The sequence below is a fragment of the Plectropomus leopardus genome, chromosome 4, assembly GCF_026936395.1.
Source record: "Plectropomus leopardus strain MGB_pleo_1.0 chromosome 4, ASM2693639v1, whole genome shotgun sequence".
NCBI classification, from domain to species: Eukaryota; Metazoa; Chordata; class Actinopteri; order Perciformes; family Serranidae; genus Plectropomus; species Plectropomus leopardus.
This window is the reverse complement of record NC_142179.1, coordinates 13344071-13363959: the sequence shown is the minus strand read 5'-3', so window position 1 is coordinate 13363959 and position 19889 is coordinate 13344071. Positions and strand designations below refer to the sequence as shown.

The 19889-nt window shown below is 43.1% G+C and overlaps 1 protein-coding gene and 1 long non-coding RNA gene across 4 annotated transcripts in view; one reads left to right on the top strand and one right to left on the bottom strand.

The window, feature by feature from the left end:
* sema6a (sema domain, transmembrane domain (TM), and cytoplasmic domain, (semaphorin) 6A) overlaps positions 1–19889 on the top strand; it is a 137317-nt gene that overhangs the window by 95533 nt on the left and 21895 nt on the right. Inside the window, exons 12-19 of one of the 3 annotated variants that reach the window (XM_088076600.1) lie at positions 848–1003; positions 4591–4764; positions 6399–6539; positions 6762–6839; positions 13893–13951; positions 14789–14809; positions 15023–15043; positions 18773–18952. In XM_088076600.1, the coding sequence (XP_087932726.1) occupies positions 848–1003; positions 4591–4764; positions 6399–6539; positions 6762–6839; positions 13893–13951; positions 14789–14809; positions 15023–15043; positions 18773–18952 (830 nt within the window). The remainder of the gene's footprint in view (positions 1–847; positions 1004–4590; positions 4765–6398; positions 6540–6761; positions 6840–13892; positions 13952–14788; positions 14810–15022; positions 15044–18772; positions 18953–19889) is intronic. The other 2 variants (XM_042487873.2, XM_042487874.2) reach the window with 2 other exon arrangements.
* Positions 13964–19889, bottom strand: part of LOC121944542 (uncharacterized) — a 63660-nt gene continuing 57734 nt past the window's right edge. Inside the window, exon 9 of the long non-coding RNA XR_015776416.1 lies at positions 13964–14245. This is a non-coding gene — a long non-coding RNA (uncharacterized LOC121944542). The remainder of the gene's footprint in view (positions 14246–19889) is intronic.

Below are 19889 nucleotides of genomic sequence, written 5' to 3'. Positions count from 1 at the left end.
CCCTTTATTTAACTATCAATTTGAAGGTCAATTAAACATTAGCAGCAGATGACTTGAACTCATTTGTCAAAGGGAGTTTCTATAGAAAGTGCACATTGAATACTGAGAGCACTTTACTTTGTCTTGCAGGATTGAAGGTTATTATGAAATTAAATCAAACTACATTTTTATTTGCGATGCTGTCCCCTCCTTGTAAAGGCATGACAGTGATGGATACAGGAATGCAGAGAAGCTGAAGAATTTTTTTTAATTACTAGATTCCCTTTCTACTCATGCCTACACACCACTACTTGAAAAAATATGAATCTACATTTCTCTTGAGCAAACAAGTATATATTTTAAGGGTTTGGTCCTTGCATGTTGACACTGTCAGATATTCAGTGGCCAGCTGGCTAATATTTCTAGGACCTGGTGTGGATTATGTAGTGTGGCAGGGTATCAAAGACCACGCAGTAAAGGGATTTTACAAGCTCTCAGAGGTGAGATGCCTGCAAAGGGGATATGCTATCAAAAGCAGCTTCTCTTTTACAAGCAGCTCACCAACTCCCTGTAAAAGGATCAGATAGATAGAATGTCTCAGTGCTTTACCCCAAGTCCAGGGAAAAGAAGACATCTTGTGTCCTCTGCTCTGACCAAAGCCTCCTGGCATGAGAGTTTAGTAATTTAAGGCTGCACTCTCATTGATTTTAGGGAAGTAGAACTTTTTTTTCGACAATTGGTGCTCTGTCCATGAAAAATTGCTCATTCGCCCCTGGAGTCAATGCAGCGGTTACTTCTTTTGTGCTTTTTCCTCCTTCTACTCACCACTTTTTCCTCTCCCATCATCCCTCCTCCTCTCCATTTGCAGGCCTGGCAACTGCGCCGGCACTCCATCCATGGAGAGGTACAAGGTATCCAACGAGTTCCCCGATGACACTCTCAACTTCATCAAGATGCATCCTTTGATGGACGAGGCTGTGCCCTCCATTGCAAACAGGCCCTGGTTCCTCAAGACCATGGTCCGGTAAGTATTACACACTCCAAAGACCGTCGTCATGAGAGGTCTACAAGCCTCCTCAGCACAGGACAATAATTACGTGAAGTGCTGCTTTGAGAGTCAGGCTCATTAAAACACAGTGGTACTCCACCACAAACCAGCCGCTGACCTATTTTCGCTGTAGTAGAGGAAACACTGATCTACACTTTACTATCTCTCTCCCAGAGTGACCACATAGTGATGCGATGAACACATTTCTCAGTGATTTTTGTCTTTATGCGTTAGTCATTTCATATTTACAGGTCCAAGCCCTTATTAAGAATTATAGCAATGCTCAGTCTTTGTTGCAAATTGCCTGTTTGGATCAACTGAGGATATTTCAAAGAGAGAATGCTGGTGAAAACTTTTTTTTTTTTGTTCTGATGTTGGCTTCTCTCCCTAGCTCCTGGAGTTGAGCCCATTTCCCAAAAGCCAGTGCACTGTGGCTGATGCCGTTTGATCATAAAGGTCTGTCTGGCTTTTAGCTACACTACGCTGAGACATTTCAGCCAGCCTCTGGGGGGAATACGACAGCACACTGCCATCCCATCGGCAAGGCAAAACTAGCTGACAGAGCATTTGGTAAAAAGTAAAAAATCTAGCTTTTAATTTGGACCTGCTTCTGAATTGTGGCTGCTCAAGATTTAAGGTTGCGACTGCTTGCCAGACCCTTGACAGGCCTCAGCGGTGGTAGCATCACTTTAAAGATGAGCTATAAAGAATTCCTCATAGGTTTTGACAAATGCTTTGCATCGTATCACATCTTGCTGCTACTTTGCTGAGGTCTGACCTACATACCGTGCTGGCTTAGTCAGAATACGAACAGCTTTCATCAAGGTTATCCCTACAACTCCCTCTGTTCATTAGTGCGCCATATCATACAGCCATACTATGAATAACACATTGTTTCTGTCTTTACATAATCAGCAATCAGACTATTTCATTTGATTTGAAACGACACCACAGTGAGCAGAGCCTTGCATGCAAGTCAGAGGTAGTTAAAAGCATTATGTAAGCATCACGAAGGCATACGGGGTGGAAGAGGAGTGAGGCCTTTTATGATATCTGTCAGAGCCTCGCTGTTCTGTAATATCATTTTTGAGCTGAAGTCGACTGGAAACAAAGTCGGTAATAGGGTTTGATCCTTGTTACACCCTGGAGAGGACACCCCAATATCCAGCAAGAGCTTTTGCTGCAAATTTGAAAAAGCTTTCTGTCCTGAGACTTGCTGTGCAGTGGCAGAGACCTCAGCTGGCTGGGCACAATGAATCAAATGGGGGAGGGGGGACACTCAGAAGAGCCCCCTCTTGAGATTTTTATCATCCTGAATAGGAAAGACAGTGAATGTCTTGGTCCTTGAGATTGTATTATTTTTCCAAGATCAAATCCCATTGACACAGTCCTTGGGGCTCCTGTTAGGCTTGAATAGATCAAAACCACAATAGACCTTCAGACTGTTGTTGTTTTTGATTGGATAAAGCTGGTGACATGGTGCATTTTTTAGAGATATTTAAAGAAAACAGAGGGAGAGATGGGATAAGAGGATGTGTCCTTGTTATTTAAATGGGCTCATGGTGTAAACTACTCTTTAGTGAGATTAAATTTCCATTCATGGCATCCAATATAAATTCTGGCCCATTTTTTTTTAAACCGTTTTTACAGACAACCATCAGAAAAAACATTAATGAGGGTAAAAGTGGACTTCCTAGATTTCCTGATACGCTCTCATCTTTAATCTTTGAATCTCATCTCCTTCAATTAAAAATGAAAACAAGCATTTGCATAATACACACTGATGTGCAGATATGTACCTTTTTGATAACTTTAAGAGTTTCTTGGCCCTGAAACTAATTGAGAGATGGATACCGGCATCTGTGTTGCAATGAAATCAGATGGTTAAAGTAAATAGCCTCAAGAGGTATTTCTTAAAACCTGTTCTTGTTAGTTGATCACAAATAACTCCTGCAAGCACAACAGGGCAGCGATCCAAAACACACTGACTGGCAGGTGTCTGATTAGCTAACTTGAATCTGAATGGTCTTTTTTTTTTTTTTTTTTTACAAATTATGAAATGAAAATTGAGTTTCATCTGCCTGGTGCTCTAACTGTGTGAGCAGCAGCTGTCAGTTAGAAAAGAAAGCAGAGCTTGCAACTGTTGTCTGTTGCTTTTTTATTGTTTAATGACCTGACGTGCCCTGTGGCAATCTGATTGAGTTTCTAATGAAATAACAATCAATTAATGAGATTATTAAGACTGCGTCATCTCCCCTGCTGTTCCTTATTCTCTTTTTTAGTTCTCTGACGTAAATGATGATGGGTACATGACTAGATTAACTGACTATAAAATCATTATAATTGGAAATCATTTTCACCATTTTTTATTTCTTTATTTTGCTTTAGCAGCTAGAATCTTTTTATTAACACAAATTTAGAGGTGGCCTATGTTTTCAAGCTCTGACGTATACGTGCACCCGCATTTTAAGAGCAGTCAATAGGAGTACCCTCTCTTTGAAATGACCTGTGACTGACCAAAGCCTCCCATCACGGGCTGGATCCTCAAAAGATTAAAAAGAGAGCCAAGAGTTGGTCCAGACATCTAGTTTTCTATCAGACCATGCACTAAGTTTGTTAAGAGGATTTTTGCCAAATTATACCATAAATTAAGCTGCCTACCCCAGCTTTAAAGAGGACCTGTTATCCTTATTTTCAGATTCATATTTGTACTTTGGGTTTCTTCTTTACACATGTCTACATGATTTAAAACTATTTCTTTTCCTTAAATTGTCTGTGCTGAAACACCTGTATTTACACTGTCTGAGAAGGCTCTGTTTAGCGCCTGTGTCTTTAAGCCCCCTCCCAAAAAGCCCAGTCTGCTCTGAATGGTCAGCATTTCCAGCTATTCTGTATCTCGTGTCTGAATGGTGATTGCAGCGGGGGGTGACTGCAACAGAGAATAAGCGGCACTTTCTACAATGAAAAATCACTATTATGAAAGCTTCTTAAACAAAATATTCTCATCCAGACTTGTTCCAGCAGGAATATGATCCAAAATTAAATCCCCAACGCTGGCATTTAGTTACATGTTGGAGTGTAGGCTACGCAATGTAAACACTTTCAGTAACATGCCTTTTGAAAAATCCATCAAGCGCTGATGTCAGCTTGTCTTGAAAGTAGAAAAAACCAAATGGAAACAGAGCATTTAGAACGGTCTGAAGCCACAGATGACAACTTTTTCATATGTTTACCTTATTATTTGAAATTAATTATCAAATCAATCAATTATTATTATATTATTTTAAACAGTATATATATATATATATATATATTATATATACATATATATATATATAAAACAGAAATTTGGAAATAAGTCCACATTAATCTCAAGTTTTTGAATGTGGTCCAGTACAAGGAGCACTGTGCTGGGAAAGAGTTCAAAACATTTACATTGAATCCCTGCTGGTGTTTTTCATCACCATCTGTTGCTCCTCCGATTGGCAAACTTGTTCTTCTATTGGTGGTAAAACTGACTAATTAATTGGTTGATTTATTCCGCTTGGTATTCATTCTCCCAGGTATCGTCTGACTCGCATCGTGGTGGACAACGAGGCGGGCCCCCATAAGAACCACACAGTGGTCTTCCTGGGATCTGAAAAAGGCATCATCCTCAAGTTCCTGGCCAACATGAACAGTGGCTTCCTCAACGATAGCCTGTTTCTGGAGGAGCTCAACGTCTACAACCCGGACAAGTATGTTTATAGCTCTGGATGTGTATGTGTGAGAGAGATGAATAGAAATAGAGGAACACATGGATACAGTTGCTAAAAACAAAGGAAGGTCAGTTATTGCATATGTGTGTGTTATAGAGAGAGCGTGTGTGTGTGGTTTTCTTTCCAACCATCTCCAGACTTCGGCCAACCCGCCAACCCACCAGCTCCATCAGTACCAGTCAGTTCCCCCGACCCAAGCTATGTAGTGAAGCCAGCCAGCCAGATGGCTACTCTATCATTTAAAAGAGTTTTATCAGGTTACACTGTGCCCAACCGCAGCTACTAAATTAAAGACATAGACCCTAAGGCTCTGGATAACGTAGCGCTGTGGTTCCCAACCTCAGCGGAGCCCAGCTCCTCCAAAACGTTGGCTGATTAAAGGAAACACACACGCTCGCACACACCGAGGTCTGTGTTTGTCTTCAGAGCCAGCCTGGGTTCCCTCGCTAATACATTACACGGCTATTTGGTGCATGTATGGATGTGAGTGCACTCACTGGGTACAGCGGGGTGAGCGAGTAAGCGTTGTTGTGTATTTGGAGTAGAACTGAATAAGGAAAAATCAGCCACAGTATGACCCTGCCAAAGCAAATATTTAGTTGAGGGGTAATGGATGAGGGGGAACGAATGGCAGCACAAACAGAGGAGGGAAAAAGAACAGAGGAGAGAGGCCCGGAGAGGAGAGATGGAAAGAAGCGCAGCGGAGAATACGTTATTGTGTTGGACAGCTGAGGAGAAGAAGGGAAGGAGAGTGAGGGCTTGACAGGAGGGCTTTCAAGGTTACCGCTGTTTGTTATCCAACATGCAGTGGACATGTGACGAGGCACATGGAGGGGATGAAGGGCAGTCTCCTGTCCAGTGTCTCCTTCTTGCCTCCTCACTGTATCTCCTCTTCTCTAACTCTATGGCTTGGGCTGAGCATTCGTCGGCTGCTGGCCATCTGGCTTTAGTCACATATACAGTAAGTGACTTTGCCCGCCTGCTTTCCTGCCCGCCTGCCTGGCCCGATTGCCGTGCATTACCCAGTGTAGATGGACTCTAAGCCCTAATTGAGAGCGTTAATGCGGGACCAGAGCACTGCAAAAGGGGAGATTAAATCCCAGGAGCTGGATGGTGGGATGGAGGGAGGAATGGATGGAGAGAAGGGATAGAAAGCTTGACACGCCCGGAGGGATTAGAGTGTGTGCTCCTAGGAGGCCGAGTAGACAAAGACTAGCGGGGATGGAGGAATGGTGGAGTTGGGGGGGTAGTGTTAGTGGGTTTTACAGTTAAGTGCAATGTTATTGCTGACTGCTCACAGCGCCCATCTGTCTCTTTATCTGTTGTATCTATATCACCCCTTTCTTTATCTCTCTTTATCTCCCACTTTATTCCTGACCCCATGTTCTCGGGTCCGGCATTATCTCTGTTCTCGCCTGACCTTGCAGTTTGTCTCTTTTGCCACATCTTCCTCTTTTAATCTCTTTAAATGAAGTGTTAAATCTCATTTTATGGCCTCTTATACTCTACTCACCAACTTTTTTTTTAAGACTTTGTCCCTAAACAACCAGGTACTCAAAGGAAAGCCGGAATAATTTATTTTTTATCCTCTTCTCTGCCTTCTTCTCCTCCAGGTGCAGTATAGATGGTGTGGAGGACAAGCGCATCATCGGGATGCAGATAGACAGCAAGAGTCATGCTTTGTGGGTCGCTTTCACCTCCTGTGTGGTTAAAGTGCCGCTGTCTCGCTGTGAAAGACACGGTAGATGCAAGAAGTAAGTTTGGTGCTTGGACATAAAATTTTTATTTAAACACAGCTGAATAGTTTTGATTCCCTCTGAAGAGGAAAGCACTATTCCAGTTCACAATATGATAGGGATAATTGTGTCTCTGTGTGTGTGTGTGTGTGTGTGTGTGTGTGTGTGTGTGTCTGTGTGTCTGTGTGTGTGTGTGTGTGTGTGTGTGTGTGTGCGCGTCTGTGTGTGTGTTACATCCAGGTCTTGTATAGCCTCCAGAGACCCGTACTGTGGTTGGGTGTCAGAGGGAGCCTGCAAACAGGCGGTTGGCAACAGCAAGTAAGTAACATGTCAGTTATTGTCATCACTATATAGGACTCTGTCATGGACCGAGACATTTCGACATGCCACAGTTTGAAAAGCGCAGGCGCAAAATATAAAATGAATGATGGCTCTGTTCCATTTAGCAGCATGACTGGTTCTCAAAAACAAAGTTGCATCAAATAATTTAAAAGGGCAGTTCGCCACAAAATCAAAGATACATATTTTTCTCCTCTTACCTGTAGTGCTATTTATCAGTCTAGATTGTTTTTATGTGAGTTGCTAAGTTTTTGAGATATCAGCTGTAGAGATGTCTGCCTTCTCTACAATATAATGGCACTAGATGGCACTCAAATTGTGGTGCTCAAAGCGCCAACAAAATATATATGAAAAACTCAGCAGAAATGTCTCTTTCCAGAAATCAATTACTCAAGATAATCCACAGACCTTGTTGCTATTTTCTTTCTTTCTACCGAATTACACCCACCAAATGTATCACTACGCAGAAGGAAGCGTGCAACTACTGCCAGCACCACTGAGTTTAGTAATGTTACAGCTCAGCCAAGGAGGATGACATTAATATTTACATCTCGTGCTGTCACAAGCACGAGCTTCTCATCCATGAATAGATCCATGCTTCCATCTGCAATGTGATAAGACTGGTTGGTATTGTTCTGCAGAGAGAAAATAGTCCCTATATGAAACTCTTCACAACAAGGTCCGTGGATTATCATGAGAGGTCGAGTCATGATTTCTGGAAAGAGACAGTGCCATTGAGTTTTTCAAACGTTTAATTATTTTGCTTTGAGCACCACATACCGAGTGTCATATAGTTTCACTATAGTCAAGAAGGGCAGACATCTTTACGGCTGGTATCTCCAACACTCTGCAACTCCCATTAAAACACCTGACATTGAAATATAGCACTACACGTGAAAGGAAAAATATATAAGTATGTGTAGTAAATATGTATATAAAAGATGTATTTTTTTTTCAGGTAGATTGTCCCTTTAAACTGTGAGGTGCAACATAAAGGTGCAGACTCAGATTCTTATCCAATACACATTTTGTCAAATTTATTACATATCTCCTCATGGCCTCATACACAGCCCTGGCTCTGTAAATGGGAAAAACAAGGTGTCTCAAACCGAGCTACACACCTGCTAATCTTGCTTTTCCATGTCCTGCCCATGAGGAGAAGAACTGCGCCATAATAGTAATGCAATGTAAACAACACCAGAGTTATTACAGGAGCTTCTGAAGGAGCACTGACAGGAAGGGTGTGTTTGATTGGATGCTGAGTTCAAACATCAACAATCTTTTGACAATCTTTCTCCAGAATCCCTGACTCCACCTTTATGAGGGAGTTTTGTTTAATTATCCAGGATACTGCAATGCTTCTATGTTTTGGAACAATTGGGATTTCACGAAAAAGAAAAATTCCAAATAAGAATTTGTAGAAAAAGAACCATCAGCTCCTCCAATTTCTCAGCTGTGAATAGCCTTAAATTACTTTAAGATATGTGGAATTAAATCACTTACTTATAAAAATCAGTTTGTCCCTTGAGGCTTGAATTAATTTTGAAAGATCTCCCTTAACAGTTACGATATAGTCAAACACTGTGTTGTATATCTGAGAGATGTCATTAATGATGCTGGTCACTTTAAAAATTCTGAGGCACACGTGTTTTTTCAAGCAACTTTTATAAAACACTATTCCACCGTCTCTGTCATGCCTGGTGGCATTCCTCTCTCGATTTGTCGTGTCTGTGATCTTTCTAATTTTATGGTGTGTAAGTGCAATTTCCTCCAGCTGAAAGGGCTATTGGAAGGATGAATGGAAGGAAAGTGTTGTTTGCCCCAGGCTCGGGGTTGGGTACGCTGGGCTGGGGAAAGCTCGATGGTCGCGGTAACTATAATTTGTGGCTGTAGTTATGACACAGAACCAGATTATGCTTTCTGAACAAACAGCATATGGAGTTTTGTGGTGGGGAAAAACATTTTACAGATGAAGTCATAACAAAAGGACCAGTGCTCCAGTGGCTATTTGACGTTGAATGAATTTGATCCCCCCTGCTGCAAAATGATTGGTCTGGCACGCCAATGCACCAAAGGCACACGTACCCACAAGTACACACAAAACTTGTCCTCGAAAAACACACACTGAGAGCTATCCTATTATTATTCCGTAAAGCTGCAGTGGACTGTTCTGATTGAGTTTCCACTTTGGAGCTGAGGCCGACACAGAGGCATTAAAAGGGCAGATGACCTCCCTCCTTTACTGTACAATATTTCTAAGTGAGAGGGGAGGGGGGATTAGGGCCGGTAGGATCTATTGGTCTGTGGTGAGCTATTCAAAGCATTTGCCAGGCAGGACAGAAGGAGGGATGAAACAGGGGAGAGGAGAGTCAGAGGCATTTTGGTGTTAAATAACGAGGTTTGCTCATACAAACAGGTCCCTGCAGAGGGGAGACTAAGCTTTCTTAACAGCAGTGTCCCTTTCTAACTTTTTTCTTTTCCTCATTAAGATAAATGCCCCTGTTGCAGAACCTCTTCCTTGTACATTTGTCAAGCTAGCAAGGATCCATTCTATCTTCTTACCTGCCCGTCCCTGTCTGTGTCTATTTTTATCTTTCTTTTTCTATCTTTCCTCTGACATATTCTTCCTCTCTTGCATGCCTCCCCTCCTTTCTTCTTCCATCTGGCCTCAGCGCGAGCGTGCCAGCTTTCCCATGTGGAGTTATGCCTCTCATACCTACTGCCCATATACAGCTTGCACTCTGGTTTCCTGCAATGTAGTCCCCAGTCACCCCCCTTTTTCATGCATGTATTTGTATACATGATTCTTTTTGTCATTATGTAAAGTACGTACATGAGTGTGTTTTACTGACAGCAGATAAGCATGTTCATATGTATTAATTAATCATTTAAAGGAGCTCTATACAGTATTTAGAGTTTATCTATGATTCAGAGGTTGTCTGCACACGGCCATCAACATGGAGGTGTCTGAACCGGGGGCTTTCAGCTAATGATACTAACAGCTTAAACAGTGTTAAAAAAGGCAACAGTGCTGACCAAGCTAACGTTGACAAAGTGGAATCAGAGGGTGGGCGCTACACTTTCCAGGTGACGTGAGACACTTTCCACTGTCCTGATATCATCGATATTTTATGAGCGCAGTGTAGTGCGGTGGCGCTGAGCTAGTTAGTGCAGGGACTTACCAACCTATTGCACCACTTTGTCAGTGCTTTCTGCATAACAGCAAGACATAAGGAGTGCCACTGCACTCATAGGACAGGCGGGAGAGAGGGTGGATGGGTCAGTCAATCTCGGACCCATTTGAATGTGATATTTTTTTTAACACGCTACAATGTGCGTCCTTTCCCTAATAATCACCATACATGATTCTGTTGCGTAATCCTAACCAACCGTGCCTGCATATGTGCTTGTTGACATCCTGGCATTGCTTGACATGTGCTGGTGTTGCCTTAACATAACCACGTGCAGCATCATCCCACTATGTGCTTGTGTTAATATCATAGTAGCAGAAACCTGCAACATAATTAGCAGAAGCAATAGATACCTAAAACATAATATTTAGACGTAGAAGTCCACAGCAACGCTGCAATACGTGACGACTTGGGATGAGAACGTTCATGCTAGTTACCTCTTGGCTGTAGTCTTAACAGTGTTCGATGCAACTTTTTGGCCAAGACACAGGCGATGAGAGGCAATGCAACAGTTAGCCTTCCTTGCCACTGGTTCTTTGATGTTGGTTTGGTGTGTTTGTGTGCCTCAACAGAGAAGTAGCGTTCGTTGATTCTCTGCTCAGGACATTTTTACTTCATTCTATCTTAACACAGCAAATATGACTGCAGGTATATTAATGCTCTGAACATCATGTAGAGCTTCTTAAGGCCACTGACACAGCTGCTTGCCTTGACTCTTATTAAAACACATTAAAAATGCTTACCTTTACTGACTTATTACCTTGTGAAACCCTCATCAATAAAAGCAAAAGTTTACTGCAGGTATTCCTTTTTAATTCAAAGCCATGAAACAAAATGAATGGGCCACTTTGAGGAAGCGTTACTCACCTTACACTGGTATGTACTGTATATTAGGTCCCTGGCCGCCCATTCACTTCTGGTATGAATATTTAATAGTATTATGCCTGACCTGCATTTCAGCAACCAGTCCCCTCAGCGCAACCACACATCTCACATAATAATCACATCTGATGCAAGATAATATAAAATGCGGCCGTAGACTGCCTCCAGTTATGTACAGTGCAATTTGAATCTGATTTAAATATGCATCGTGCGGTTGCAGTGGGATCTTAACCCTGAGCTGAACCGTCTGTAGTGTCACATTGGAACACATTGCAATTCTGTTGCTATAATGCAGCCGCTCTGGGACCTGAACCCTTTAACCGAAGGTTCATACTATAGTTCATTCGCTTTCACATGTGCCAAGTACGGCCTCGATGCTGCATCTGTAGTGTGACAACTCATTGTTAATTCATCTCGAGACCAGTGGGATTTAAACCTTGTAATCTTCATCTCAACGCAGTCTCACCATAGACTGTAATGTTATTATCAACCATGGAAACCATGACCACAAGGTTGCCAGTGTTTTGGTGTCAAAGAGGCCAAACAACGTTGCGTGGCAGGGTGGTACGAGGTGGCAAAGTCTGTGAAGAAAATCCGGCAGATACTGAGTGTGCTTGGGCGGCATTTGTGCTCAGACAGGTTTAATTGTGCAACTCTGCGTCTGCTTTGTGATTATGACTTTGTATGATAAGCAAATCAGATAAGCAGATTAAATGAACCCCCAGATATGAAAAGAGGATGCTGGTGTTGTTGTTTGTGCGGCTGTTATTGTGGTTGCTTTTGAAGGGAAATTAGTTATCAAGAGGGCAAAATTTACCATCTCCGTCCTAATTAAGGTTCTGTGGAACTGGAGGGAAAGACGAATAGTAAATAAATGGATACATTACATTTTTCAATCATATCCAACATATAAATATACATGAAGGAGTGACTTTGACTTTGTTTCTGATCTGAGGAAAGAAAAAGCAGAAATTCAATCGTATTTTCCTCCTGAAACTCTCCTGTCCTTGTTGTCAGGTTCACGCTTTCGACTCTGATCAGGGGATAAGGGGTGGTTGATGCTGTTTTGGAAAATCATTCTTCTTCATGCTATAATTGTGACCAGTGGAGGGTGAGGAAGATGAGAGGCGGGTGGACAGGCAGGAGGAGGAGGGCTAGTGAGGAGGAGGGAGCTGAGGAGGACTGTGAAAAGCTGTCATGCGTGACTGTGATCCTGGTTGACAGTTGGTCCGCTCTGTTTCACAGATCTCCTTACTGCCTGCTTGGTGGTCTTTCAGGAAGAAAACAGGTCTCCGTGCAGATTGCATCAGAAAATAACATCTCCGAAACTCTCTCTGCCCACTCTTCCTCCCTTCGTGTCATATGATGGCCCTCAAGCATGGTTACCCCTCACTGCCCTGGTCTTCGTCCATGTGATTGAGACTACAGCCTCATATCTCTACTGAACTGTGATGTCAGATACTGAGAAACAGGAGAAAGAACTCAACAAAGTGAAGTTCTCACAAAAGCAGATTCACTTTTCTGTACATTTCTTTTGTTATTATTATTTTTTTTAAGTAAAAGCTCACCACTTTGGAAAATCTGCTTATTTACCTCCTTCCTAAGATTAAAACCACATTAATGCACAGTAAATATGAAGCTGGAGCCAGCAGCAGGTTCACTCAGCTTAGAAAAAAAACACAGGAAACAGAGGGAAGAATTAACCTGGCTCTGTCCAGCTGTAACAAAATCTGCCTAGCAGCACCTCTAAAGCTTACTAATAAATAAGTTATATCTTTTTAAATCAATCTTTTTTTTGGCACTGCTGGCTAGTACCTCTACTGCTGGCAGCTGCTTAGAGCAAAGTAATAGTAAAGCATTTCTATTAAATGACAGATTATTGTTTTTACACTTTGGATACTGATTAAACAGACAAATTACTATATGTTAATTAGGGAAGACTTTGTTACCTTCAGATAGAGCCAGGCTAGCTTTTTACCCATGTTTCAGGTCTTTGTGCTGAGCTAAGCTAACCAGCTGCTGGCTTCATATTTATCATACAGGCTGCTCTCACCGAAAAACGACCACATAGGTTGACTGTGCAAGCCTCTTATTACAACTCACTGATGACTCTGAGACTAATGGCTGTTGAGTATGATGACTTTGCGAAGACTATAGGCTGAAGTAATGGGGAGGTAGAGGATTTGCACAACTGCAGCATGAAAGAACTATAGGCAGAAAGCGAACCACATTCAAAAAAAGAAACAGTGAGATGATAGGCTGATAGAGAAGGTGTGTCGCTGTGCTATTGGTTAGCTGTGATCAGCTGATGTCTCGATCGACAGCCGCCGACAATGACAGCAAGAAAGTATGAGTGAGCATGTGTGCGAAGAGTGAATGGCAGATGGTATGAGAAATAAATTACAGACCCAGGGATGCAAAAGCATAGTCTTTCTGATTGAACTTTTGCTAGGGCTTCATTTTGGAAATCAGGGGATATGGACCTATTCTGTCATTTAGATATGAGAGAACGTTGTTATCATACTGTCATGAGAATGGCATTAATCTTATCCAACTCTCAGTAAGAATGCAAATGAGCACATTTCCCAAAATGTCTACACATTCCTTTGTGGCGATACAACATAAGATGACAATTTGTATTACAGTCAAATAAAACATGAATCTATTTATATCAACACTTCTGGCAGCGAGTCTTGTGCCAGCTATGGATTTACCAGCCTGCCAGCATTTCTCATAACCACTGATTTAAGGCCTCCAGGGCACCCGCTAGGTGTTCTTTGATTTTGTTCCAGTATCGGGCTTTCTGCAGCCTACACTGTGTGCAAGCATAGGGTACGCTGTGTTTGCGGCTGTTTTTGTAGTTAGCTCTCCTATAGCTTTGTTACTTTGTTAGGTGTGGTGAGCCTGCATGGCCTGGCCCGTTTTCCTCCGCTGACCATGATGTCTCTGTTCCCCGCAGATCAGCCTTTGAGCAGGACGTGGAGCATGGTAACACAGATGGCCTGGGAGACTGCCAAAGTAAGCAGGCCCTCTTCACTCTTATCTTTCCTCCTCTTTCTATACCCCCCCACTATCATTCCTCTCTTCTCCGTTAAGTCAGCCTCCCTCTTCTCTCGGCCCTCCGTTTCCTTCCTCGCTGCTGTCACCTTTTTCTCCCCCGTCTGTTTGGCGCTCACAATTCTCTCTTTCAGCCTCTTCCATCCATCTGTCCCTTTCGGCTCTGGTCCTCTTCTGTCCTCCCCCCGCTGTTTCTCTGCTCCCCCGGTCAATAGAGTGTTGTGTCCACTTGGGCGAAGACTGGGTTCCTTCTTGCTACGAAAACACAAACATTCAGCAACACACAGGGAAGGGATTTGATTTGTGAGCAGTCACAGGGCTCATGTTGAAACACAGAACAAGTCAGCCTCAAAAGTCTTGAAAGGCCTCTTTTTTGCTACAATGTATATTTGATCTTTTCATGTCCAGAATAACTGTTTGAATTCATCAAATGTGATTCTGTGTTGATGTTATACTGAGCTGCTCGGTTTGCGAGAGAAACTTCAAAACAATTTGACCTCAGATCACTCATTTTAGTCCATTTCATCTCAATTTCGACTGTTTACTCAGACTAAATGAAGGCAGCGCATTTTCCCTTCAATTTCATCAGTCTGTTTAGTCAAGGGAAGCCACAGCGTTGAACCTTCATTAGCTGTAGAAGCTATAGATCACCTCTGATTTAAACTTGGGGAGAATATCGAGCAGCTAGTCGATTCCGAATTATTCTAAAAGTCATGGCTTTTGATCATGTTAAAGCATGAGCTCTCTTTACCGCAAGCAATAACACATTTCCCCTTGTTTCTTTTCTTCTCCTTCTAGACACCTTTGTGGCGCTGAATGGTAAGTATTCCACATACACTGTAGAGGCAATCAAATAAAGGATAGGAGCCGCATTTCATCTCCCCTGACTGTTTAACTTCAGACACACCTCTTCATCTAGTCAATCAATCATCTGCTCTCAAGGAAATGAAAACTCCTCCCACCTGTGTAAAGACGGGTTATTAATGACTCGTGGTTTTAACTGAATTCATTTCGTCCCTTTCTTTTTGATAGACGTTCCCTCCAGTTACGAAGGTAATGACACAGTAAAGCACGGTCGGTCAATTTCATTTCTTGTAGTGTTCCCAGTCATCCAGCCCCCTTTTGGTGTTTAGAATTTAAAAAAAACATAATTTAAAAATCTAGAATTAAATGCTATTAATTCCATTAGCTCTCCTTGTTCCCACTGCCCGTTCCTCCTTATCCCCTGTGCAATGCCATCGATTAGCCCTGACCTTTGCTTGGCTAATTGGATAGATCTGGTTGTTGGTGGTTTAAAGCCTTGATGGTGAAGAAATGCCTCAGTGTGCACATTAAGCAGGACATGTGTGAACAGAGGGAGAAAGAGGGAGAGATTAAACCAGCCTGTTTAGAGTCAGGAAAGATCAGATATGTTTCTGCCAATTGCCACCAAGCATGTGGAGCTGGCACCGACTCTCTGCGCACTCAAAGGCTAATGTAAACATGTACAGACATACAAAGTGCTGGCCTCTGCCCGCAAATACTCTGCTAATCACATCACAAACTGATAACATTTTCATCACTCGAGTCTTTTTATAGAACGATAGACGTGATTAGCCCGCAGCAAAGTCACTCCTATCCGTAGCACCAAAACATCCACCTTATTTTTATCTAATAGGAGTGCACATTAGTTTTCAGTCTCTCTCTCTTTCTTTCCCTCTCTCCCTCCCCCTCTCTCTCTCTCGCACACACACATGCACCTATACCTCATAGCTGCCAGATCAAAACAGTCAGATCCATACAGAATGACAAGAATAGATATTTTGAAGTCTTTCCAGAAAGCCCAACTCACTCTCTCTCTTCATCCCCCCTGTGGTTGCTACCCCCACTGTGATCCCTTCCCTCCTTTTGGAGATCCAGGGTCAGAAAAAGGCAACTGTGTTGGTGTACACCCCTATAGTGCTGAATATGCTCCCACAGGCTTGGCTGTGTGTTATGAGGCGCACACACAAACACACACAGACAACATCCAGTTTACAACCCCCCAAACAAAGTCTCAGCCATTGCCCCAGCCCCTCCGTCTATCTGTCAGTGGTTGATATGGATTTGAAGATAAATAAATGCCCCCTCTTCATTCTCCTCTCCTCCACTCCAGACTAGACATCCTCGCCTCTCTTTTAATCTGTAGAAAGAGAGGGATGTGCATCCGTCGGCAGTTTAGGGCTTTTTTTTTTTCCTGATCCGTGGAGGAGCTCTGAGGCTCCGAGCTCCCTCTCTATGTGTGTCATCTGCCTGAATTGCACTTCCCCTGGCGGTGGGGGAATGAATTATAAAATAGGCCTGTCACACTAATCTCTCAGCCTTGGGCCAATAGTTAAATAAATCATTTTAATGATTGCCACGCCACACGGAGGAGGAGGAGGCTCTGGGTGGTGGTGTTGTGTGTGGGTGTCTGCTGTGCGTAGTCTACCAGCAGCATCAACGTTAGCCCCCCTGAAATGCCTTCCCCCTCTTCAAACACAAGCATAAACACATATTGAAAAGGCACTTGCACATCTGCAAACACACACACACACACAGGGCTGTCACCACCTCCATAGAGAGAGCGTGTCAAAATGGGAATTGGGGGGTTGAGCTCCACCGAAGCTGTTGATAAAAGTGTTGTCACTCTTCATCTAGGGTGGATTTTTTTTCTTAAACATGTGGCTCAAATACATTATGTTAAATACAGTACATGGCTGGTGCAAAATTGTGTAGGGTGGCTTTAAGTGTTTGCATGTGGGATGGTAATGTGATTAGCATGGTTCAAAAATAAACAGTCAGACAAAGCTTATGCACAAACTCTGCTTATAAATGAAAGTGATTTCTTTTTATAAAAAGGGGGGACAGGCAGATGCTGGAAAACACATTGTTTGAGAGACGTGCAGTGATAGACGGGGAGGAGATAAGTATGATCCATCATCCACAGATGAAAGAGTACTTTGTTGCAGTTGTCACTTTAAGGTGTTGGAGCACGCACAATGCCACCGAGAGACATCCTGCGTGTGCTGTTCTTGTTAAAGTCTCATCACCAGTGTGACTTCCTGGCTGTGCTATGATACCCTCTTCAACTGTTGGCCAGTAGTTAATTTAGCCATTAAGGGATTTAATTACAGGGAGGAGTCAAATCAGAGAAAATTCATTAACTGTTAATGACATATTTCTGATGATTGATCTAGTCATGTTGCTGAGAGCCTTGCTAAATAAAGATATCAGGCTGTGCGGATATGAAAGGTTTCTTGGGTTTAAAACAAAGAACAATGGGAGTTCGTGGGAAATAAGAGGAGACAGAAGAGGAGAGGAAGGAAGAGAAGAGGGGTTGAGAGAAGACAAGAGAAGTTGAGGACAATGAAAAGTAAAGGAGGGATGAGAAGGGAGGACCGGAGAAAAAAAATTAGGGGCCCTGACACACCAAATTGACGGCTGGCCGTCAGTCCATGTCAGGCTGTGGGTGAGCCTCTGTTGCCGCAGTTTTTTGCCATGTGTCCTACACCAGCAGCATTTGTCAGCATTTTTTGGTATTCGCGTGCTGTTTTTCAGCTGATTCAGCATGTTGAATCGGCCTCGAACCTGGCAAAGCCTGTTGGTGAATGAAATCAGTCTGATATGCACGTTGTGCTCTTTAGCGGAAAGGGTTTGAAATTGTTTGGTTTATTGTTTGCTGGGGTATGGTAGCAAACGTCGCTTCAGCACCGAGTTGTGTTGTCAGTGTGCTAACCGGCTAACTAGCATCTTGAATCTATCCTGTCAGTCTTCCAGTTTTACTATTTTAATGCCGACAACAGACTACCACTGCCTGCTGGTGCAGAGTTATTTCCTGAAGCAGACACAGAAGGTACATGCTAATTGGTCATTGGCTGTAGTCTTTGCGATATAAGCAAGCATAACTTACTATTCATTTTCTGAATTGATCAATAAATCATTTAGTTTATAAAATTTCACAAAAATCACAAATTTTACTGCCCACATACAGGCCAAAACATATTAAGTTAAATGTCATATGAGACGAAGAAAAGCAGCAAATTTTAACAGTTTAAGTTTCTTTCAATCAACTTTCAGCTTTAAAACAACCTTCATGAATGAAAGTGAATGGTATACATCAAAGTGAACTGAACATTGCTCCAAAATTGATTGAAAAAGTTAGATTTAAAGCAACAGAATGAAAAGTTAGACTTAAGTAACAGAAAGCTTGAGAAGCAGGAAAAAGTGTAAAGAGAGACAGAAGCGCTTTACAGTTGAAGAATAGTTACAGGCAGCCTTCTCAACAGGAGCTATGGGAAGAAAGTTTGTCTCTTGTCCTTCATATCAAAGGTAGGCACCCTATGGTGATCGTGGAGCAATGCGATTGTACTGTGCTCTGCACTGACAGGCCCGACGGAGCTTTGACATGTCAGTCAGAACAGGAGGGGAGAGAGAATGAGAGAGAGAGGCAGAGAGTGACAGACAAAAAAGAAAGGACACGTCTATCCAGAGAGACAGAGAGACACACACACACATTTGCTAATGAGTTGCCCAGGGTCACCAGGGAGAAACACTTTGTTGCCTCACACAGCCCAGCAGCTGTTCTTGTGTGTGTGAGTGTATCTGTGTGTGTGTGTGTGTGTGCTTCAAAGGAGAAATAAGTGTGTGTGTGTGTGTGTGTGTGTGTGTGTGTGTGTGTGTGTGTGTGTGTGTGTGTGTGTTTGCGTGCGTGCCCCTGCTGGCCTGTGCCCAGCCTGTCCTCGTCTGCCTCAAGCATTGGTTAACCTGTGTTGTGTCCGGCAGGCCACCATCACCGCCACCATCACCACACCCTCTCACTCCCCACCTCGGCCCTACCCGAGGCCGCCGAGGGCCCACTGGGGCGGGGCCGTATGGTGGAGCGGAAGGACCCCCCCATGAGTTCAGACAAAGGGGAGGACCCCTACATAGCCGTGCCCTCTCAGACTCAGCCCGAAGCCAATGGTAAGCCTTGGAACACAACAGTGCGCAGTCAATTTGGTCCATTGTCACCTGTGGCAAGGGAGGGAGGGGAGGGGAGGGGAGGGACAAAGGGGGAGGGAGGGTTCTGTGTAATTGAGATTTACGGCCGCCTGGCTGCTTCCAGCTGACGAGGTGTAGAGATAGTGGATCACTTTCTCTCTGGGGGACAAATTGCCTCACACTGTGCACGTAACCCCCCCACAGAAACGTACGCAAACACACCTACACGGTGCATACATATGCAGACACATACACATCCTGCACTCATTAAGACACATGCACACACACAAACACCCATGCACACACTCTGTAGGATGGATTTATTATCCGTGGACCGTAATGTCCCACAGGAGATGTAATATCCAGACCATTACACTCTGAAAAGGAAAATGGCGATGTATTTATTTCCTGGAGAAGATGGCCCGGGTGCCGGCTCTGTCATGCTTTGCGACACAGTGACATGACATTGAACGCCCTTTTCTCCTGTGTTAACAACCTGCCTAATGCTGTAGTGCCTCAAGGTTGGCTCACTGGATAAATGAGACGGAGAGGAAAGGAGAGAAGGGAAGGAGACGATTAGGACGACACACATCAGAGGGGAAAGTAGGAAAAAAAAGGTCACTGCAGTGCTGCTGATACATGTTTGTCCCATAATAAAACAGATAGACCTATTACAGCTCCCAATAAAACAACATGCAACATGTGCCCACTACATCATAGTCCATGCTATTAGAGGCAGCGTCACCGTGGCCTTGAGGAGATATTGATTATTAATAATAGTGATTCATCATGAGTGCTGGCATGGTGGGGACTTTCTATAGACATACTGTATATAAAGAAAGAGAAAGAAAGAAAAACAGAGCAGCTAGTGAGTTAAGACTAGAAGATTTTTGTCAATGAACTTGCCATAAAAATAATA